The following is a 20,368-nucleotide window of genomic DNA, read 5'->3' as shown; positions in this document are numbered from 1 at the left end:
AAAGAAAAAGCGAGAGAGCCAGAAAGCCAGAGACAAGCTCCATCGATTTCAAATCCAGGATTTTATCCAGTGCATTGATTTTTTTCTTTTTTTTTTCTCTCCCTTTTTTTTCCCTCCTTCCCCCCCTCCTCCTTTCTTTCGCCCCCCCCCCCCCTTCTCCTCCTTCCCACCCCCCCTTTTCCTTTTCATTTTATTTTGGATCCTGCTAAAATTAGCCGGGACTGCTCTGGGTGTTGCGTGTTAATTTGATTTACTCCGGGATTCCGGCTTCCAAGACGCCATTTTCCCCCCTTCTCGCTCTATCTCGCTCTATTTATCTATCTATCATTTATCTATCGAGCTATCTCTCCGTCTGGCTGTCCGTCCATCCTCTCCCTCTCCCCGGGTGCCTTCCCTCCTCCTCCTCCTCCTCCTCCTCCTCCTCCTCCTCCTCCCCCCCCCCCCCAGCCCTCCTCCCTCTCCGCTCTGCGTGTGCTGCGCGGCCGTGCGCTCCCCTAATCTGACAGATGAACACCGCCATGGGTTTGCCGCAACACAAGCAAAAGCACCTTTGGGGGCTGTGGCGAGGGATTGAAACCGGGATCTAAAAGAGAAGAGACAAGAAGGGGGGAATCCGAGGGAGGAGGAGGAGGAGGAGGTGGTGGTGGAGGAGGAGGAGGAAGAAAGAAGAAGAAGAGGAAGCTGCTAAGAAGCCCCCGCTGCCGTTTTGGGGATATGGGTTAGTAAAGGGGGGCAAAAAAAAAAAAAAAAAAAAAAAAGGGGCAAAAAAAAAAAAAAAGGCAACAAAAAACCTGAGCCATCGAGGAAAGGTCTGTCTTAATGATCCGGATTGCAGGAGGGTCTTACCCCTCTCTCTTTTCCCTTCCTCCCCCCCCCCCCTTTTTCCCCTCTGCATGCAAAAGTTAATGTCGTCTCCTTTTTTTCGTGTTGTGACTTTGCAATGGCGCGGAAAGGGCTTTTATTTATTTTTTGGGGGGGGGGGGGGAATATTTCTCCGCCGTGCAATGCATGCGAGTCCTCCTCTCCCCCTCCGACCCCTCTCCTCATGCTTTGTGGCTGGTGGTGGGGGGGGGGGTGTATGTGTGTGGTTGGGGAGGGGGGGGTAAAACCTTGCTGCTGGGAAGAGATTGCAATTTTTCTAGGAGTTTGCATAATGTATTTATTCCCCCCCCCCTTGCCCCCCAACCCCTTTGGCACCCTATATATGTTCCCCCGACGGTGCTCGGGGGTAGGTGGCAGCTCTGTGTGTGCGTGTGGAAAAGGAGAAAATGGGGGGGGGGGAGCCCCCTTTCGCCCCCCCCCCCCCCCCCCCCGCTTCGTAAATTGCAGGTTAAGTGGAGCTAGAGAGCAACGCTGTAACCTTATGGGGATTTTTGTGTGTGTGTGAGTGTGATTGTGCAGGGGGGGTGTCCGCTGTGGTGCTCGGAGCTGGAAGCGGGGGGGGGGGAGACCGGGAGTGGGGGGGGGGGGGGGGAAGAAGCGCCGGTGCCCCGGGGCGGCCGCCTCGGTCCCCGCTCTTGTTTTGACATTGAAAAGGACACGCAGCCCCGAAAAGCGGCGATTTGCAGGAGCAAAGAGCTAAGGGGGGGGTGGGGGGTGGAGAAGGGGGGGTAATTAGCAATGTGGGACCCCCCCCCCACCAGCTCCCCCTGCTCGGTAGCGAAGTGAGGCGCGTTAATAATGGTTATTAATAAGCCGGTGATTGCAGCCCCCGGTGGCCCCTTTTCTCCCCCCCCTTACTCCGGGTGGAAGCGGAGTTCAGCTTTGGGCGGTTTAAATATCGCTTATATTATTGGGAAAGGGGGGGGGGGTGGTTTGGTTTTAGGGGGGGGGGGGTTACAAAACGCAGCCGCGGGCGGCTATTGTCAACTCCAGCCCTGGCTCCAGGCTCCCTGCTCACCTCCGTCCTCCCACTCCCACCCCTTCCTCGCCGGGTTATCCCCCAGTGGGAAATCAGGTCCCTCCGGTGAGGCTGGGGGGGGGGGACGACACGGACACCCCCTCCCACCCGTGTGTGAGTGTGCGTGTGTGCCCATCACCGCGGCCACTGGCCGCCCCCGGCGCTGCCTGCCCCCCGCCTGGGTGTTATTTCTATGTCTAAAAAAGCAGTTGAGAGAAGGATTTCCGATTCGTTTCCGCTTCAAATAAACGGCACTGATAATCTCGGGCCTGACGCTTGATGCTAAAAGGCCTTTTACACTATCGGGGAGTCCGAGCCGGGCAGCGGCAGCCTAAAAAAAAGGGGGGTACCGTGGGGGGGGACACCCCCCAGACCCAGCCACCCCCCCCCCCTCTATCTCCCCAGGGGAGCAGGTCCCCTGTCCCCCGTGGGGTTTGCAAGGGGAGACGAAGGGGGATTCCCCGCGGGGGAGGAGAATGTGCATTGGAAGAGGGTGGTGGTGGGGGGGCATGGGGAAGGAGCTTGGGGGGGGGGGGGCACTGCCCACCCACCCATCCCAGTGCCCCCCTCCCCGGGCTGTGGGGCTGTGGTTGCCGTGAGGCCGGCGAGCCGAGCTGGGCACTGGGAGGAGTCCGCTACAAGCAAATGCGACCGGCGAGGAGGGAAGGAGAAGGAGGGGGGGGGGCCCTTCTTATTTCTCCCCCCCCCCCCTTCCCACAAGAAGAGGTGTTTCATTAGCTGCGGGGCCGTGGTGGCCCTGCCAGGCCGAGTCGGGGGTATTTTTTTTTGGGGGGGGTGGGGGGACACCCGCCGTGTCGCCTTATATGTCCATCTGTCAAACGGCAAAGGATGTGCGAGGCGAGCAAAGCGCTGAGCCTGCTAGTCCTCTGCTGTCAGGGAAAGTAATGTGATCCTTTTCGTATTGACAGGAGGATTTCAGGGGTGAAGGACTGCTGGCAAATTCAATCCCGTGTTGAATATTAGGGAGCCAAATGGGAAAAATTATTGATCCGGCAGCCCCTGCAGCCAGGACTAACTTGGTGCAGGCTTACAGTAATGATATAATCGGTTGTCTAACGTTAGGCAGGGATAGGGCGAACCTGAGGAAACAAGTGTCTAGGACCTTTTATCGTCCACAGGAGAAAAAAATGCCCGTCAGGGAAAATGTGCAAGTGGCTGTTTCACGCACACCTTTCTGCGCTTCCTCGGCCTTCGCTGAGATTATTGCCCTCGGTCAGAAGCTCCTTCCACTCCGAGGAGAAACTTTTTTCATCTCCATTTGGGTTTTAGCTGAAAGGAGAAAAAAAACCCTCCAAACAATGAAGTTGTACTTCAATCTCCGCTCTTAGCTCAGAAGGGTTATGTAAAAGCGGAGGGGGGGGGAAGCAGAAACACTCAGTGAATGGAGACTTCTCTTCCATCTCTTATTGGCTTTGGCTTTTTTTTTTTAACTTCTCAGACTCAAAGTTTTAATTGAAACCAGAAATCTATTGAGAAGTAACCGAGCCAAGAAAACCTCTGTTTTCTCTGCAACTAGGGATGGGGAATAAATAATTTTTTGCTGATGTTATTTCAAGTTGTTTGAGCTCTTTGGTTCCTGCCAAAAAGCCCGGCATAGATTATTAACACATTATCATTTTAGGAGGATGCACTCTCTGAAATGTAATAAAATGGTGTGTTAGGTTTGTGCAGAGCCATAAACTATGCTAGTTGTTGGCAAACAAAAGAAACAGTGGCCATGATTTATTATTAATAATGATCATAACTGAGCTATTTAGCTTGACTTGATATTTACTGGGTTTCTCTACTGAGGTTGCTCAGTATCATTTCCAATAATGTACTTTGATTAAGCTGGGAACTGTTCTTTTTTAACAACTGCTATTGCCACGTGCTTAATTAACTCAAGGAGTTAAATGCTTGAAAAGGTCCAACCATCAGTTTTTGGCTTCAGATGCTGCTTAATCTCCTCCTCTGGTCTGTTTTGACCCATCCTCTGAGCTCCTTTTCCCCAGCACGTACATCTCTTAGGTGTAAGTGCCAGCTTACCAACAGGACTCTTGTTTTCCATTACAAGATTTGGCTAATCCCAGTTTCAGTGACTTTTTTTGCCCTCTCAGTAGGGCTCAATTGCTCACACATAATCTTTCCCTTCTGTTTTCTTTCCCCTTTGGACAACACCCTCCAGGACTGAAAAACTCTTGCCTTGTGCTCCGAGACTTGCAATTACACAGCAATTTTGACTCTTGACCCAACTAGTAGCAAGAAAGGCTATTGTCTAATGAAGCACGTAAAAACAGTTCTGGGATCCAACAGATTGCTGTGATGGAAATGAAAGCTGTCCCAGTGAATTGATGACTGATTTGTTTAACCATATGCCTAGGCGGTCGTTCTTGCTCCCCGTTAACTACCCATCTATGGAGTATCTGTGATCTGTGGGTCTGCGATGATGTTGAAAGGCAGCATTAATAACTGCCAAAACGTGCTCCATGATGCATGGTCTGCAGTAGGGCCAATTGAATAAGATTTAAGGCATGTTCAGAAAACTCAGCGTGTCATTTTTGCCTACCATAACATGCAGGCACACAGGGTTTTGAGCGTGTAAGTGCCGCGATTAAGCATGCATTTGAGGGTGAGAGAAGGGCATCAAATCTGTGTACAAAATAAAAGACGGTCAGATGAAACCCACAGTGAAATCTAGCCTTGGTGCTGGGAAGTCCAGGCACTCTTAGGGCAGCAGCAATCCAAGGTTCAGAGCTAGCCCAAAGCCTAGCAAGAAAGGCGACAGTCTGTGGGAGAACTTTAGCGGAGAAAGTTCCCAGCGTTTTGCTGCAGGGCTTGTGGTTTCTACTGGGACTGGTTTTGCTGCTATTATAGGTTCTGTTCTTGTTACTTTCTCTCTTTCCCACTTGATTAAAAAAAAAAAAAGTTTCCTTTCCTGTTATTATTGTTGAGGAAATAAAATGACTCATCCTTTTAGGAAATTGTCACCTTGATTAAAGATGGGCTTTAAAACCCCTCAACTCCAGGTTTTAGCCTGAGGGGACTGTCAGATCTGAAAACAATTTCCAAACTTTTGAGGTTGGGACTGCTTTGCTTTCTGATACGGGCATGAAACCGGGTTGCAAGCCTGCATTGTTAGCACGGTTGCTTCTGAGGCTCACTCAAACCCTTAGAGACAGTTTCTTTCTCCTTCTCCCAACGTGAAGCCTTCACTTGATGTGGCTTCAAAAGTTCATTGTGTCTTCGGACACGCTCAGAGATGTGCTGGATGCTGGGAACAAGCGCAGCTCCCCAACAGGCACCTGGATTCTGCATTCACGTTTAACTGGTCGTAGAGAGAGCAGAGTGAGCGGGATAAATGGGAGGGGGGGGGAGAAGGCAAAGTAATATCTTAAATTGAATAACAGCAGTCAGTGAATAATGCAGCTTGTCTTTCAGAGCTGAGGAAATGTGTGAAGGAAGTAGGGGGTGGTAATTTCTGTTTATCAGCTCTTGAGAGGGAGCAAAGTTAGGGGCTATTTTGCCCTTTTGGAGTTGGATTTACTTTGCAGCACAGATTGTCCAAACACAATGATGAGCTTTTACTGTAAGTTGTGGGGCAGCTGGATATGAAAAGCAATCTTCTGACATTATCTCATTTAGGCTTTTGTTGTCTTTTATGAAATTGAAAATTTTGAAGAGTTCTCAGGTTAGTCAGCTTGCTCTCCAGAAGGCCAAATCAAAATTTGGGACTTCAAACACTGTGAGGATTTGGGGGGGTTTGATCCAGGCTTGATTATGATCTTTACTGCTCTAGTTTACTTCCAAGTCCAGCTGGGGATCTTTGCAAGGTCTCAGGCCTCTGTATCTCTATGCTATTTGCCCGGCTGCCTGTCCACCGAACCCATGTGCCATTGCCCGTGTGTGACGATGACCCTGTTGACTTCAGATATGAAGGGGAAAGTGATGGGGCTGAAACACAGATGACAAAACAGGAAGGTGGCCAGAGAAGTACTCTGGGAATACAGTCACTGGTATTGCTCACAGATCCCAGGGTCAGGTTTACTCTTGCTTATGAGTGAGGACAGCAGTGGGACTCGTGTACATGTCCATCCAGCACAGGGGTCTGGCAGGGAAAAAAGGAGTTGTGCAGATGGTAAGGATGAGTCTGAGTTGTCTTCTCTATGTAGGGCTGGTGAGTCTGATGAGCTTTTTTGAAAGCAAGCTCAGTGTGTGGAAAAGCCATGCAGGAGGAGACTGATTTCCATGCAAACGTGAGGTCAGAAGGTGGTGGCAAGGCTCTGACCTGCCCTGGTGAATACCAGAGCATAGCGTGGCCCAAGGGTTGGCTCTGCCATGCGTGATATACTGGGAGGCAAGTGCCCGGCAGAGTGGGGTGCTGGGGTCGTGGCTAAATGACACTGTGGGGTGACTAAGCTTCTCACTGCCTCTGAAGGAGTGAATTTCTCTTTCGGTAAGGGCTGCTGTGCAGTCCTGGGCAGTTAAGGGCTCTATGAATGTGGCAGCGATGAGAGCAGTTTCCTCTACTGTAGTACAGTATCTCCTGTAATAGTGCTTGGGAAAGCTGTTCAGAAGAATGTGTGGTAGGCAAGCGTGGGGTAACCCAGGACTCACTTAAATACCTCAAAATTAGAGATGGGTTAAAGATCGGAAGCCTGAGGTTTTATGTTACTTTGAAATTTTTGTTAGCCTTAACCTTTAAAACTGAGAGATATATATGTATACAATGAATCATTCTGTTTCTGTCCTAGTATTTTAGCAGATGGGGAAGTTGGTTTTAAGATGGAAGGGAGAAAATGATGATACTCAAACCAGAGGTCAAGCTGCAAGGCGTTACAGGCATGTCTTTCTTCCATATGAATCCACATATCCTGAATATCCTACTGGTGTGATTTCTAAGACTTGGACACTGGCCTAACTTCCCTGTGTGTTTCCAGACTCAGTGTATTCTGGAGTGATGCTGTGATCCATGCCTACCACTCCTTGAGTCTTGCTAAATTTTTGCCTTTGGAGAATGCAATGGGGTTTCCACTGAAACTCCTCTGAAATCCTATTAGTTTGCTAGACAAGGAAATCCTTCCTGTAGTTTTTTCTTTTTTTTTTTTCCCTTTTTTTTTTTTTTTTCTTTTTCTTTTTCTCTGTAAAGCCTTCCTATGGAGCTCTATAGTGGGGATTCAATAGAATTCTGCACAAGGGAATAATTCTCTGCTGAATTCTTCAGTTCTTTTTCAGAAGGGATCAGAGATGTGAAGCTTAACTGGGGGAGTTTAGTAAGTGTTCGAACGGGATTGTATACATGTAAGGTATTATAGCAGGCATCTGGGTAAAGTGCTATTATATATGCCCATTGTTCCTAAGGTTGCAAAACAGTTTAAAATATTAAGCCATATATTCACATCCTTGTAACTTGCATAAACCTTCACCTAATGGGCTGAAAAATGTCAGGCTTTCTCTTTGCTTGATGACAATTTTCTTCCTGAAGGGTTGAGTAAATTCTCTCCTGCTGTCAGCTGTTCCTTTTTTTTTTTTCCAATTTATTCAGAAAAAGTGAGAGTGGGGGAAGAAGGGGAAACACTTTTCCCCTTTAAATTATTCTAACCACATGCTTTTAAACAGGGCAGCAGTCTAACCTGCTTGACTTTGAGCTGATAAATGGATATAAACATAGGGCTTGTTGAAGGCCTCTGTATTCTTTTGGTGTGTGAATGGGACCAAAAAATGGAGGTCATGGTTTCTGATGCCATGACAAATCAAAAGTGTCATTGTAGGCATCCTAAAGTCGATGGAAATCTTTCAGTCTGTTGGCTTAAAGAGAGAGGCACTGTCCCTACAAATCCTGATGGATAAGTGTCATAAATGGCATTTGCTATAGGTGCTGGTTACATTAGATCCCAGTTCTGTGTCATAGGAGGTAGTCACAGAAACATAGGTCCTGTTCCTCCATCCTTTTATCAGAGTTGAAGACACATCTGCTCTTAAAATATGCTGCTGTTTAAGTGAGGTTTTCAGGCCAGAACATTTTTTTCAGGCTTAGCTCAGTGAAAGGATCTCCCAGGGCCCTTAAGGAAAACCTCTGAAAAAAATAGTGTGAGCATCAATTAAAACAACAATAAGCTGCAGTGTGGACCTAAGTAGGAACTGGACCCCTGTTCAAACCTGCATCCATCTCCAGCTGGGGAGCAGTGGTATGGATGCCTCAGTTCAGGGGTCTCTTGACCCATCGGAGCCCACAGATGAAACTTTGCTTGGCTGGGACCTAAGTGAAAGACTCAGATTAGGAACCAGAGACCCATATGTCAAAAATGGAGAGAGGGGGCACCCATGACTGACTTGACCTTAGATTCCCCCAATTTCTGACCCCATCCCAACCTTTAGCATCCTCCTGAAGTCAGTGGTGTTGCAAGGGAATAACAACCCAAAGTCCTGGTCCTGCTTGAATAGGGATTTGAGTGGTGAATCTGCTGCTCCCGAGCCTATTTGCCGCCTGGGAGGGAGTCTGATGTGTGCAATGCTGCACAAAGAGCACAATGAAGTAGTTCAGCTGGAGAGGCCTTTCGGGTGTGCAGGTACTCAGCAGGCTCTTATCTCCCGTCTGACTCAACTTCTCCCAGCACTTCTGTAACCGCTTCCTCTTCAGCCTCATTAGAGGCGAAGCTACTCCTTTCCTTTGCCCACAGCAGCTGTTGGTTATCTTGCCTTTATTCCTGGCCTCGGGTCTTCCCACCGGCACGCTCCTGACTAACGTTCATGCCTGTCGACATCGCCGTCCCGGCACTGTGGGCTGCTCTTTGCCCTGTACGCACCCAGCCACGTCCGCTCCTGTCCTGCGCTGCTTTTGCCTCCTGCTTTTTCTTCTGCAATCCGTGAGGCTTTAAAGGTATTTCTTGTTTTGCTGACCCAGATACTCTCTCCTCCCTCAAAGTCAAAAGACTGATACGTTCTGCAAGGCAAAGCAGTCTCAATGCCTTACTCTAAATACCCCAAATTATTGCTCTTCTTCTTGCACGCCCTTTATATGCCCTATTTTCCCACAGTCACCCCTTGGTGCTGGGGATGCTTGGTACATTATACAGCATCAAGCAAGACACCACTGCTTACTCAGCATGGAAACACACAGCGCAAGCCTGCGTGGACAAAATCCAACCTTTCTTGTTCCTAGCCTCATTTGAAGCATGCAGAATTGAGTAATATAGGATGTGTTGTTTGTACAGCCTCTAGACTGGGCACAGGATAGATCCTGGACCAAAGCCTTTTTGGTCCTCCTTGTGCCATCACTTACGGCTCTGAGGAGCGGATGCTGAGCCAAGACCTGGTGCATTCCCTATCAGATATGTTGTTGTATTTTATTTATTTCTCTGTTTTTCCTGAAGGGAGGGAAATCTGGTGTATTTGGCACTTGTGCAAACAAAAAAGAAATAATGGAGGAGGGCAAAAAAAGAGTAAAGGAGGAAGGAGGAGTCCCATGGCAGCAGCAGTAAATAAAAACAAACCTCTCGTTAATGATTTATACAGAGAAATCATTTTCCACATGTTTCAGGGTGCAGAGGGAAATGTTTGATCAGAAGGAGAAGGAGAGATTATTGCCCTACCACGACGGTGTTAGAAGGAGGCTACTGTGTCTGATGGCAGCTCTCCAAGAGGAGAGTCGATCTAGGAAAGTTTGGTAACACAGATGATGGAATTGTGCAGGGTTTTGCTTTCTGTGAACTGGTCGCTGTGCCAAAAACCTTTCCCTAAATACCCATAAAACTTTCCATTTGTAGCCTGGAGTGGCTGCCACCACCTCCAGGATGGTGTGCTTGGCAAGAGCTGGCTAGAATGGAGTAAGCATTTGAAGTCCCTTTCTCATGCACGTTGACACTTTTCCCCAAAGAGTTTTATGGCTGTTGTTAATGGAATAAGTTTTATCCTTGTAGTGGCACACACTGCTGCACTCAGCAGAGAGCTCGGGGTATTCTCTTGGATCATCTCAGGAGTCACCTTTGATTATACATCACGTCGAGAGTGACGATGCTTGGTCTTGGAGCTCAGCAACCTGGTGTTGACCTGACGTAAGCAAATCTCCCGGCTCGGCTTTTTGTGTTGTAATGAGATGGAGCACAGTTGGCATCTCATTCTGCTTTCTAGTGTCCCGGAGGCCTAATCTTCACAAGGGTGATGGGTAAAAATGACATGCCAGCTCTTGATGTCATTAGGATCAAACACTATTCCTTGATTCAGAGGTGTAAATCCAGTGAACCGAGCCCAGCTTTAGAGCAGTCCTGCAGCAGTGTTTGTCTCAGAGGGCACAAGTGGGAGGAGGTTGCTCCTTTAGAGACCAGAAATCAGCACGAGGAGGTGTTTACAGGTCTGATGACCCTACTCCTTTCCCCGACACCCAGATACAGCTTAAGGTTGTGAGCGAGTAGATTTATAAAACCTTGGCACAGTTCTCAGGCAGGAGCTTGTAAAAGTCCTTGGGAACATGACGGGCATCTCTCCTCCTACCGCAGATGGGTGCTTTGCTATGCTGGCTGTTGCCACAGCTGTACCTTGGGCAGTATTGCTTTTATGGGCCTTGTGATTTATGGCCGTGTCAGTTGTTTAATCATTCAGTTGGCCCTCCCTTCAGCACTGTACGATAGTTAGTTACTTACATAGAAAGGTGACTATTTGATCTAATTATGGAGTCTCAAACCTAATTATGGAGTCAAATATGATTCCATAATCTACTCTTAATGTCTCTATGTTGAGAAGACAGATACACATGTGTGTAATGTGCACACTTACATGCCTCCGTAATTATGGATATACTTGGGCTCTCATTTATTTCTGTCTCCTTATCTTGGGGGGATGCTCGCAGCCTCATCTGGCTGTGAGAGATCTTCAGGTTATCTTGTCTTTTCCCTTCCAGTGTGGCTTTTCCTGGCTTCCTTTGCCAGGCTTGGGCACACCGAGACAGAGCCATCAGTCAGCGTTACTCAGTCACGCTGGCAGAGGTGCAGAGGGCTGGAAGCACTTGGACTCAGGGCAATCTGATGGAAACAAGTGGAGATTACATTTCTGCTGTTGTTCTGGTAACTGCCATTAATCCTTGCTCTTTGTTTTCATGTGGATAGACCACACCTGGGAGAGCTTGCATCCCTTCCGTTCAGAGAAAGTCCTCACATAACCCACGCAAAATCAGAGGCAGAGGTGGAAGGACTGGAACAAAAGCAATGTTGGAGACAGGGGGACCATGCAGAGGGGAACCACCTTTCTTCTTCTAATTCACCCTATTAATGAATCACATGCCTTAGTTAGTTATTTTTATAGATAATCTGAGGATTACAGGCATTCACATATGGTCATTCCACTCCCAATTATTCTTATCAGCTGAGGATCTCATACTGTATCTGTTGTATACCCACATCTATTTTATATGTGTCTATACCCAGGTATATCTTATAGATGGGAATTTTAGCAGTGTGTTTAAAACTGTCGTGCAGTAGAGAGACCAGTTTGCCCAGCACCGGAGATAGAGGCCAAATAATACATCACAGAAGCACAGAATGGCTGGGGTTGGAAGGGCTCTGGAGATCGTCCAGTCCGCCACGCAGCCCAGCGCAGGGTCACCTAGGGCAAGATGCTCAGGGTTGTGCCTGGTTGGGATTTGGACATCACCAGGCCATCTCTGATTCTTTATTAAGAGATGACATTCATTTGTTTTGCTTGAAGGGGAAGTCCTGCCTTTTTTCTGTCCTGATTGACGCAAGGCTGGCGAAAGGGAGAGGGTGTTTCCTATGGGATCTATAGTGTGGACGGAAAATAGCTGTCACAGTCATTTTTCCAGCTCCCTGCCAAAGCTGGGTTGTTCTTTCAGCGTATCATGGCCACAGGAAGTAACTAAGGCTGTGGTCCAAAGATGCGATAAATCTAGCTCCGGGCTCTGAGCGGCAGATTAAACACGCTACTGGTGCATGATACTGATCCATTATAAACTCATTCTCCCGGTTCAAATTTGTTTGAAAAAATTTGCAGGGACTTAATTTTATCCCAGCAGACTTTGTATTGCATCATACTATGTCACTTGTCTGCACCATGGTGGCTTTATGGCTCATAAGTTTTACCCATCCTCTGGAACGACCTTTAAGTTGGCATGAAGAAAGACTTAACCCTCATCTTGTGTGCTCTGGTCCATTCGATAGAAGTGTGATCAGATGCCTGTTCCTGATCTGCACCAAACTTGTGCTGCTGGTGATCTGGCAGTGCATGGACCGCGACCACAACCACGCTTGAAATTCCTAGGTTGAAGAAGTAGGTTGGGGCTTTTTTTTTTTTTTTTTGTATTCCTAATGTGGGTTAACTGAGTTCAGTGCAGCTTGCTGCATGCCAGGCTGTTGGGTTTTTATGTCCCATGATGGATTCTGAAGTTTCACTGACACTTCTCATAAAAGCAGGTTTCTGACCAAAACTTTCCCTCGGGTGTAATGTGGGTTGTCCATTGGCCTCTGCCCCAGAGGCAGCTGCCTTTCAGCAGTGGCATATATAATCAAGGAAGCAACTGGGGAGTCTTTGGAGTGAAAGGTGATATCTCATCATTAAATATTTCTGTATAGTCTCCAGTGCTTTGTGGTGAATGGTTTTAAAAAGATGGAGCATAAAGAGGCTTCCAGGATTTCTGATATTTTGCAGAGATTAGAGATTTAACTGCATGTCACATGAGAGAATGTGAGATCCAAAGGCAACATGATAGACGTGGGGCTCGAGAAGCTGTGGCCTCCACATTCACTATGACACTCTCAGATTTGTGCCTCAGTTTCCCCTCACTTGAACCTGTTCAATAGAACTTTTTTTCTTTTGCATTTTAAGGCATTTTGGACTCTATGGATAAAGCAAATGCAGTCTCAGTAGCTAGTCATGACTGGGATTAGGGTACTATGGGATTTGGGCAGCATCTCTTAATCTCGCTCCAAACTCTCTGCTGGTGCTCCCAGTGCTTGAACAAATCAGAGCAACAGCACAAACACTGGGCAGCTGAACCCGGCTTGCTTGCATTTGGCTAATCAGAATTTGCTTGTTACTAATGTGGTTGCTCCTGTGCATAGGGCAGTAGCCGTGCCAAGCCTTATACCCACTTTCACTTCATAGAGAATCCCAAATAGGTGGATTTCTCCCCCCTGCTGTGGGCTTTCACCTGTTTTTGTCCTCAGCAAATTTTCAGTTTAATCACTTTATAGCCCTGGCATCTGAATACTTGCAAGCATGAGTAGTTGCCTGAGGCAGGAGGAGGGAGCGTATTCAGAACCCTTAATGGGAGGCATGTAGTATGACCCAAAGGGAGGTTTTATACTTCAGGCCTTTGCCTCCAGAAGTGAGTCTGAGGTGCCCAGAGGAGCTGATAAGAAACATGTGAGCAGCCTTAGCAAAGGTGAGCACAGACATTTGATTATTTCTCAGTACTTATCAGAGGAAGCGTGAATCTCTCCCTAATTAAGAGCTAATGCCAACTTCTGTGAAATTTGTTGTCATTCACCTGTGAATTATCCTCCTCAAATTTAACTTGACTGCAGGAAGCCTGCTAGCGGTAACACTTTCCTCCAGGAGCTTAATTCGGATGGTAAAATGCCTCTGTAAGTTGCTTATTGAACGGGACTTGATGCTGGTGAGCCTTGGAGGCCTGGAAGGGCAGTTTGGGTGAGCACTTAAAAGTCTAGACAGCCTCCATCTCTCGGGTGTTTAAAATAGTGCTAGGGTCTCCTGGAAAATCCTCTTCCGCCATAGATTTCCAGACTTGCATATTGCCAGCTAAGACAGAAGAGCTGCTGGAGGAAAAGTATTCATTGCCGTCCCTTCGGCGCTTCTGCTTGCAGGCAGTCTGGAGAGGGGAGATGGGGACGTTTCCAAAAGAGGTTACACATTCAGAAGCCTGAAGTGAGGTTTCCTAATTAGTCAAAGCACAGGTTGCCTGCCCAAACAAGAAAGACGAGTATAGTGTCCCTGCACCCAAGTCATTTAACTATTAACCCTGGAGGAGAGTAAGGAGATACCTAAAACAATGACCCAGTTAATTCTGCGTGGTGTTTGAGCACAGGGTTATTTGTTGCTACCTGCGGGTCTGGTGATATCATCATCTGCAGGCTTGCAGCAGAACAGGAGGCCAATATATTTTTAAGTGGGATTTTAAGGTGGATTTGGCATGAACTCACCTGACACTGGTGTAATGCAATGACTTTATTCATCTGTTGCTTGTTTCTACTGACCTGGAGGCACAAGGCCAAGCAGGGATGAGTGTTTGGGCATCGTGACCCAGAGCTTAGGTCCAAGACCCACAACCAGACTTTGGAGCAGAAACCTGGCTTTTTATTCACCCTCCATAAAACATTACCCAATGACTCAAAACCTGAAAGACCCTTCCCAGCTCAGAGCCATGAATTTTATTTCAGCTCCCACTCCATGTAGGGTCCCAAGCGGGTTGGTTCATCTGTGGTCCCTTCCCCATACCCTTAGTGGCTGTGGACTTATCCTGCTGCCCTGCCTGCTGAGCTAGATGCTGTCTGCCAGAAGCTTTCTCTTTTTTTACCAGCAGTGAGAGAGGTTAAAAGCCTGTGGGCGGAGGCCAGCACAGAGTGCCCATTGTACATGCGTGCATACCAGAGCAGTAACTCCCTGGAATGCTGCACCGCCGAGCTTTTACCACCTTGTGTTTGTGTTGCAGCCCAGGAGTGTGTGTACATTGCGTCCCTCTCCAAGGAGATTAACAATGCGAAATGGCAGATAAATAGGATGGCCTTTTTTTTTTTTTTTTTTTTGATTGGACCAGTTGGAAGAGGAAGGTAACCCTGACTCCCATCACCTCCATAGGCACACAGGAGAGGTGAGGTACAAGGTTGGTCAATTAGGTGGAGCAGCTCCTTGCAACTGGGTGGCTTTAATGTACTAATTGCGTTAGTAATTAGCGACTACCACATGGTAAACACTTAGGCTCAAAACTATGTAAGGGCATTAACTAACCCACCCTAAAATGGGTTTGAATGAGGTAAGCATGATCCTTGTTTAACAGGTGGTGAAATGGAGTGACTTGCTGACTGCAGGGTGAGTCAAGGCAGGCGTACAGGAGTCCTTGGGTCTGTTAGTTCTTCAGGATCACCTTAAATGAGACCAGTGGCAGCAGCTCTGGGAAATGAGTCTCCTCCCTATTGCCAGAAGATGTGCAACATAAGCATAAGTGTTTTTATGGTGTACTTTTATCTACTATGAGCTACAGAAACCACCTCTAAGGCCAGATGGCAGTTCAGGCTCCATAATAGTTCTTCCTTTTTTTTTTTTTTTTCCGTGCTTGGGCTGTCAGCTTGTGCTATTTATGGGAACTTTATTTGAATTTGTGTCTGCTGGGACCTGGGTGGAGGTCACCCAATGATTTCATGGAACTCTGGGATGCTTAGGACTTTCCATTAGTAGCCATATGTGCCGGGGTCAGACAAGTGACCCATGGCCATACTCCAGTGGAAATGTGGATATATATAACTAATAAAAGGTGCTTGTTATTACTTCTTTTTGAATTTTAAGCTCGTGCAAGGTATTTTTAAAAAGCAGAAAGAAGCCAGGGGTACAAGGACACGTGACTTTTCTCGATGAGCTGTGCTTAGGTAGAGTAGTCTATGCTGATAACGCTGTTATGATTTGGTGATATGTAACAAGATCATTTTTATTTCTCCATTACGGTTTATTGCTACTAACAATGACCTGGGAAATCCCTGGCTGTGCTCAGATCTTGCTTGCAGTTGGTCGAGGGGTGCGGTTTGGCAGTGTAGCAGGGCTAATCTAGCAGGGAGCTACTGCTGAAAGGGTAGGTCTGCACCCCCAGCACCTACTCCTGGCAGTGCCTTCTTGTTTCCTTTTCTGTATGCCAGAAGTGATGCTCCTCTGACCCTCCAGGGAGCTGTTTCTGCTAAAGTGGCAGAAAATACCATTGTTTCTCTCTGAGATACTCTTCTGCTAATTTTGTAGCCTGAACTGGCTTGCCATGATGGGTGGTGGCTATATGGGGGTTTTTAGGGAGGGTGTATGCAAGCACCTCAACGGCTTTAAAAACACCCTATGTGTATTTTTTTTTTTTTTTTAACCAAATGTTTGGTATTTGGCTTAGCCTTCCTATCTCATTGGGTGATACATCTTTCGCCTCAGTCAAACATGATCAGCTTTTCCTATTAACTTTGGCCGAGACTTTGTAAGGTCCTAAATACGAATGCTTCCACCTCAAAGGGTTTGTCATGGTTTAAGCCCAGCCAACAACAAAGCAAAACGAAGCTGCTTGCTCACACCAACCCCCTGGCCCTGGTGGGATGAGGAGAAAATACAACGAAAAGTTCGTGGGTCAGACAAGGACAGGGAGGGATCACTCACCACTTATGGTCACGGGCAAAAGACAGGCTCAACTTGGGGAAGAAACAAAATCAATTTAATTTACTACCAATCAAATCAAACAAGGATAATGGGAAATAAACCCAAATGTTAAATCATCTTCCCCCCACCCCTCCCTCGTTCCCGGCTCAGCCCCACTCCCGGTTCTCTCTCCCTCCTCCCCCCAGCAATGGGGGTTGGGGTGGGTTCCTCACCCCTTGTCTCTGCCGCTCCTTCCTCCTCAGGGGGAGGACTCCTCACTCGGCCCCTGCTCCACCGGGGGGTCCCTCCCTCCCTCCCTCCCGCGGGAGACAGTCCTCCATCAGCTTCCCTGGCGTGGGGCCTTCCCGCAGGCCGCAGTCCTCCAGTCACGGCCTGCTCCAGCGCGGGCTCTCCCAGGGAGCGGCGGCCATCTTGGGGGGCAGCCATCCCCCTGCTCCCCGCTCCTCCTCCCCTCCTTCCTCACTGACCTCGGGATCCGCAGAGGGGTTCCTCTCACGTCCCAGTCCCCTACTCACCGCAGGTTCCCCTTCTGAAATCTGTTCTCCCAGAGGCACGACCACCATCGCTGACGGGCTCGGCCTGCGCCAGCGGCGGGTCCGACGTGGAGCCGGGGAAGCTTCTGGCAGCTTCTCACAGGAGCCGGCCCTGCAGCCCCCTCCCGGCTACCAAAACCCCGCCACACAAACCCAAAACAGGGTTCAACCTGCAAAGTTTTAAAGAAAGCCCGCATTTGAAAGGGTGAGAGCACAGTCCTTGCTTCTGTCAGCCCAAGCCTTTGCCACAGAGCAAATACCCAAGGGCCTGAGGAGCTCTGGAGAACATTGAGTTTAGCTTTCCTCCATTGCCTTCAATACTCAGGTCCCTGACACACCCTGCAGGAGACCCGGGTGGATCCTCCTGCACTCCCACCATCCTAGGGAGCATCTTGGGCTGCAGACAACGTGTGTCTGGCCCAGCGTGTAATGAATAATTCATCCAAAGTGCGGTCCCCCCTTGAATAGCTGGCGGCCAAGGACATCGCTCTTGCCTGGGAAGTGGGGAAAAAGGGAGTTTGAAACTCTTCTGCTTGATTCATAGGGCAACACCATGTTTTCTGCGCTCTGATCACTGGGTTATTTTTTAACCTGAGGCAAGCAAGTGTCTACCTCTGTTTTTTTCCCCTCTAAAAGACAATGTGACAGCAAGAACTTTGAAGTTACAAGGAAGTTCATGTGTGTGGAGAGCTGGTTGCCCCCTCACTTATTTCCTAAGTCCAGAGTTGCAGGCGTTTGCAATTATACACCATTTCTGTTTTTTTTTTTAATATACCATTTTCATCCTTTTAGCAGTACACGTGGCTACCGTTCCTTGCTTTGTGATACCAGATCCAGGCCTCAGAAATGGCAGCCAGCCTTGGTTCCCGTTTTGCTTCAAGGAAGGCCCTTGAGATGCTGCAGGGGAAGCCCAAGCATGCCCTGTTTCAGTCATCTCCACACTTGCGTTTGATACGTGTGCATATGTTAACTTCCTTTTTTTTCTTCTCCTTTCTTTTGACAGTGGCAGATTTGGTCTCTTCTGAGCTCCCTGCAGCCTCTGGGCGATCGGGACGTTGAATTCGGCAGACAGTTACCATTCGTTCCCTGGGATCGTACCTGCCCTCGCTCTCCTCATCCCCTCCTGCGCTCCCCTTCCCTCTGATAAAACTCCAGGGTGTTGCGGTATTGCTATGGAGCCCAGGGAGACTTTGGGCAGCTCCCGGCAAAGGGGGGGCGAGGCAGACTTTCTGCCAGCCGCTGTCACCTCCGCGAAGCCTCCGCCTGCCTCCGGCTGTGCGGGGGAGACGATGCTGCCTGCGGCGGGCTCGGGGAAAGGGATCCCGGTGAGCGGCGAGAGGCTGGAGCCCGAGGAAGAGGATGAGCTGGGTTCTGGGAGAGACGTGGATTCCACTTCCAATGCGGACAGTGAGAAATGGGTGGCGGGAGACGGCCTGGAAGAGCAGGAATTTTCCATCAAGGAGGCTAACTTCACGGAGGGGAGTTTAAAACTAAAGATCCAGACCACCAAGAGAGCTAAGAAGCCCCCAAAGAACTTGGAGAACTATATTTGCCCTCCCGAGATCAAAATCACCATCAAGCAGTCTGGGGAGCAGAAGCTTTCCAGAGCTGGGAAAAATAGCAAAGCAGCTAAAGAGGAAGACAGATCACACTCCAAAAAGAAGGTAAGTCCTATTCTTTCCCGTATTTCCCCTTTCTCCTGAAAGCAGAGGGAGAGGGTAGGATTTAACCTGCTCAAACAGTTTGTGTCCAAGGCATAACCTTTGCAAGGTTTGCAAAGCCTCACTTGGCCGCGGAGGAGTTAATACAGAGTGGATATCATCCTGCACTGCCGCGTATGCTGCAAGGATGATCTTGAACTATCCTTCAGATGAATCAACTTGTAAGGGATCAAAAGTTTAGCTGGGTTTCTTCTATTTTTGTGTGTAATTGAGATTTAAGATTAATCATTACATGAGTGATAAATGAAGGAGCCCACTTCTAAACTGCTTTGTGTCTGAGCGCTAATGCTCGAGCCTTCTGGCAGTTAAAGCTTTCGACTACATTTTTAAAATACAGGTATGCGCATGGTGAACAATTGAATCCATTCCTGTATATCGGGTGAAGGGCTCCATTATTCTTGATTACAGCATTGTGCTAGCAACACTATAGTTATGCTTCAGAAAATACTTCCATTATAAGTCTCATTTTCTTCCAGATGCATATCATTTTCTTGAAATATCCTTCTCGAGAGAAATTTTTGGTACTTTAAGTTTGGGTAAAAATTGATCTTTTTATTCTTATTTTTTCATTTAGTCAAGGAGAGGAAGAGGGAGGGAAAAGAAAGAAAATCCTTTCTTTGTATGAACTGTCTTCAGGAGCATCCTTTTGTTTTGCTCTTGGCTTGATTTTTCAATACTGTCCCCTACGCTTAGTCTTTCAAATAAATTTAGTTTAAGTGTTTTAAGCAGCACTGGTGGGGGGAGGGACACCTGGTGACTACTCATGTTATTTTGGGTGTAGTGGTGTTTTCTGTCCTATGCGTTAGACAAAGGAGCTTTGGTCGGCTTGCGGCTTTATCACAGTACAAATACTTCACCTCTGCCTCCTTAGTAACACGTGGGTATCATGATGAGTTTGGACAGGAATCCAGATTTGATGAAAGACTCATGACTATCTCCAAAAGCTGGACAAATTCATCTTGTATGTAGGCATCCACTGATTAGGGCTCGGGGCTTGGATCCCTCGCTGTGCAGAAGGTCCCTTCTTCCCCCATACTTTATACACTTGATGGATGCTCAAAGGCTACTTGAAGTCTTGAGGAGGCTAATTGCCGACGGCTCTCCCTGGAGGCAATCTGCTCGGCAGACTTAGACCAAAATTCTGATAACTCTAAATCACTTTTTGAAGCATCAACATTTCCCATTGACTCAAGGCAGAGCCCAGGGAGATTAACATTGCTCACTCTGAGAGTACTTCTCTTAGAAGCTGAACTTGAAAAAAAACCCCCAAAATCAAGGGGATTTTTTTCTTAGAAACCTGCTAAATGGCATACTCCATGTGCATGAAAAAAAAAGCTCTTTTTAGCACAGCAGAGGTTTGGCCCTATAATGCACTGAGAAGAGATTGTCCCACCTATTGAGAAGGATGGGCTGCCTTCTTCGCACTGAGCTATGTCTTATTTCCATTTCCCTTTCCTCCCTGAATACTTGCAGAGGTCTCAGGGGAACTAGCGGTTGTGTGCGACCATGCTCGGTGACAGCAAAGGTGTCACAAGCAATCCCTCCATGGCCGTGCAGGGAGAAAAAAAGACTTGCAAACCGCTGCCTACTATGCATGGACCGTGGAGAATATGACTGCTTAGAAATCGGAGCTTTCATTTCTATTTATCACCCAGTCAGATGGGTATGGAAGGCATGTTCCTTCCTTCATGTGGCCATCCAAAAAGATTAAATAAATAAAGCTAACTATAAGGAAACTATGTGCAAAAAAAACAACCCCAACAACAACAAAAAGGCACCTTGTAGTGTGGTTACGCTCAGGGTGAGACTTTAATTGCAGAAAGTTTGAAGGAGGTGGATCATGGCCCAAA

General features: G+C 47.8%; 1 protein-coding gene across 2 annotated transcripts in view; it reads left to right on the top strand.

The window, feature by feature from the left end:
• Positions 1-210: 210 nt before the first annotated feature.
• The window catches only part of SETBP1 (SET binding protein 1), a 262,267-nt gene continuing 242,109 nt past the window's right edge, over positions 211-20,368 (top strand). For both annotated transcript variants that reach the window (XM_075021106.1, XM_075021105.1), the window contains exons 1-2: positions 211-718; positions 17,801-18,461. In XM_075021106.1, coding sequence (XP_074877207.1) covers positions 17,970-18,461 — 492 coding nt within the window. In that variant the 5' untranslated portion in view covers positions 211-718; positions 17,801-17,969. The remainder of the gene's footprint in view (positions 719-17,800; positions 18,462-20,368) is intronic.

This window comes from Buteo buteo, chromosome Z (assembly GCF_964188355.1).
Source record: "Buteo buteo chromosome Z, bButBut1.hap1.1, whole genome shotgun sequence".
NCBI classification, from domain to species: domain Eukaryota; kingdom Metazoa; phylum Chordata; class Aves; order Accipitriformes; family Accipitridae; genus Buteo; species Buteo buteo.
The sequence above is the reverse complement of the archived record's forward strand: the minus strand, read 5'-3'. Positions and strand labels throughout refer to the sequence as shown.